Source organism: Etheostoma spectabile, chromosome 3 (assembly GCF_008692095.1).
Source record: "Etheostoma spectabile isolate EspeVRDwgs_2016 chromosome 3, UIUC_Espe_1.0, whole genome shotgun sequence".
In the NCBI taxonomy this organism is placed as follows: Eukaryota; Metazoa; Chordata; class Actinopteri; order Perciformes; family Percidae; genus Etheostoma; species Etheostoma spectabile.
This window is the reverse complement of record NC_045735.1, coordinates 5,200,820-5,201,940: the sequence shown is the minus strand read 5'-3', so window position 1 is coordinate 5,201,940 and position 1,121 is coordinate 5,200,820. Positions and strand designations below refer to the sequence as shown.

At 43.9% G+C, this 1,121-nt stretch overlaps 1 protein-coding gene across 2 annotated transcripts in view; it reads left to right on the top strand.

Moving 5' to 3' along the window:
* ecel1 (endothelin converting enzyme-like 1) overlaps positions 1-1,121 on the top strand; it is a 37,550-nt gene that overhangs the window by 26,028 nt on the left and 10,401 nt on the right. For both annotated transcript variants that reach the window (XM_032507087.1, XM_032507093.1), the window contains one exon: positions 123-181. In XM_032507087.1, the coding sequence (XP_032362978.1) occupies positions 123-181 (59 nt within the window). The remainder of the gene's footprint in view (positions 1-122; positions 182-1,121) is intronic.

Here is a 1,121-nt window from a genome sequence, read left to right as displayed (position 1 = left end):
GTGCGTGCGTGCGTGCGTGCGTGCGTGCGTGCGTGCGTTTGTGTGTGTGTGCGTGCGTTTGTGTGTGTGTGAGGGATTACATCTTTAAAACCCTGTTTGTTTGACACTGGTTTTCTCCTCAGGTGGCTTCTCCCCCCTCAGGCCCTTAATGCCTACTACCTCCCTAACAAGAACCAAATGGGTGAGTGTGTGACTCTTCACTGTACATACAGATCTTTGTGTTCTCCATGTCATCTGTCTCTACACATAACCCTCTCCATTGCCTTTCTGCACCACGACATCGACCACACATTAGTTACAAGCAATTACACCATGTTGCAGCCTGTTATCAACAAGACAAACACGTTGACCGCTTTGAGAAAAAAAGCATCCTCCTCCTTTTATCATACTCCTTCTCATGGCTCACTTTCTATTTAGATCTCCACCTCACATACTTAACACCCCCTGGAGGAAAAACAAGCAATAACACCGTCCCGGGTTTTAACAAATCTGGCCTTGCGCTGTCACCCCTCCCTCCCTCTCCCCCCTAACTCCATCTCTCCTCTCTTCATTTTCTCCGTGGATGTATAATAAGAAGGTCTCACTCATGATTGGCTGTCTGTGCCTGCCTGCCTGCTGGATTAAATCTCTCACATAAAAATCAATCGTGTGCTTGCAAGAGTATGCTAGAGGACAGGAAGAGTCAGACAATAACATCATCATCATCAGTCCCCTGGGTCATTTCTTTTAACCCATACCCACTATTTCTCTCACTTAACCAAGCCACTTCAGTTCTCATCTTTGTCTTCATTTTCATACTTTCCTTTTTTAATATCAAATTAATATTGCCCACTTAAGTTTTCCTCCATCTCTTTTGCTTACTTTATTTTACGTCTAGAAACAGCTTCTGTTTGAAGATGTAGAGAAAAGGACAGAGGTTTATCAAAAGCAGCTCCCTAACATTGTGGGTTTTAATTCTCTTCATGGGCAGCTTTGCCTCACAGTCAGTAATTGACTGATTTGACTGACACTGATAATGTTAAAGGAGAAGTCCGGCCAATTTTTATGTTAATCTTGATCTCATAAATATGCGAGTACTTTCGACCCAACCTGAATCGGTGCAGGCAACACAGAGTAGCTGC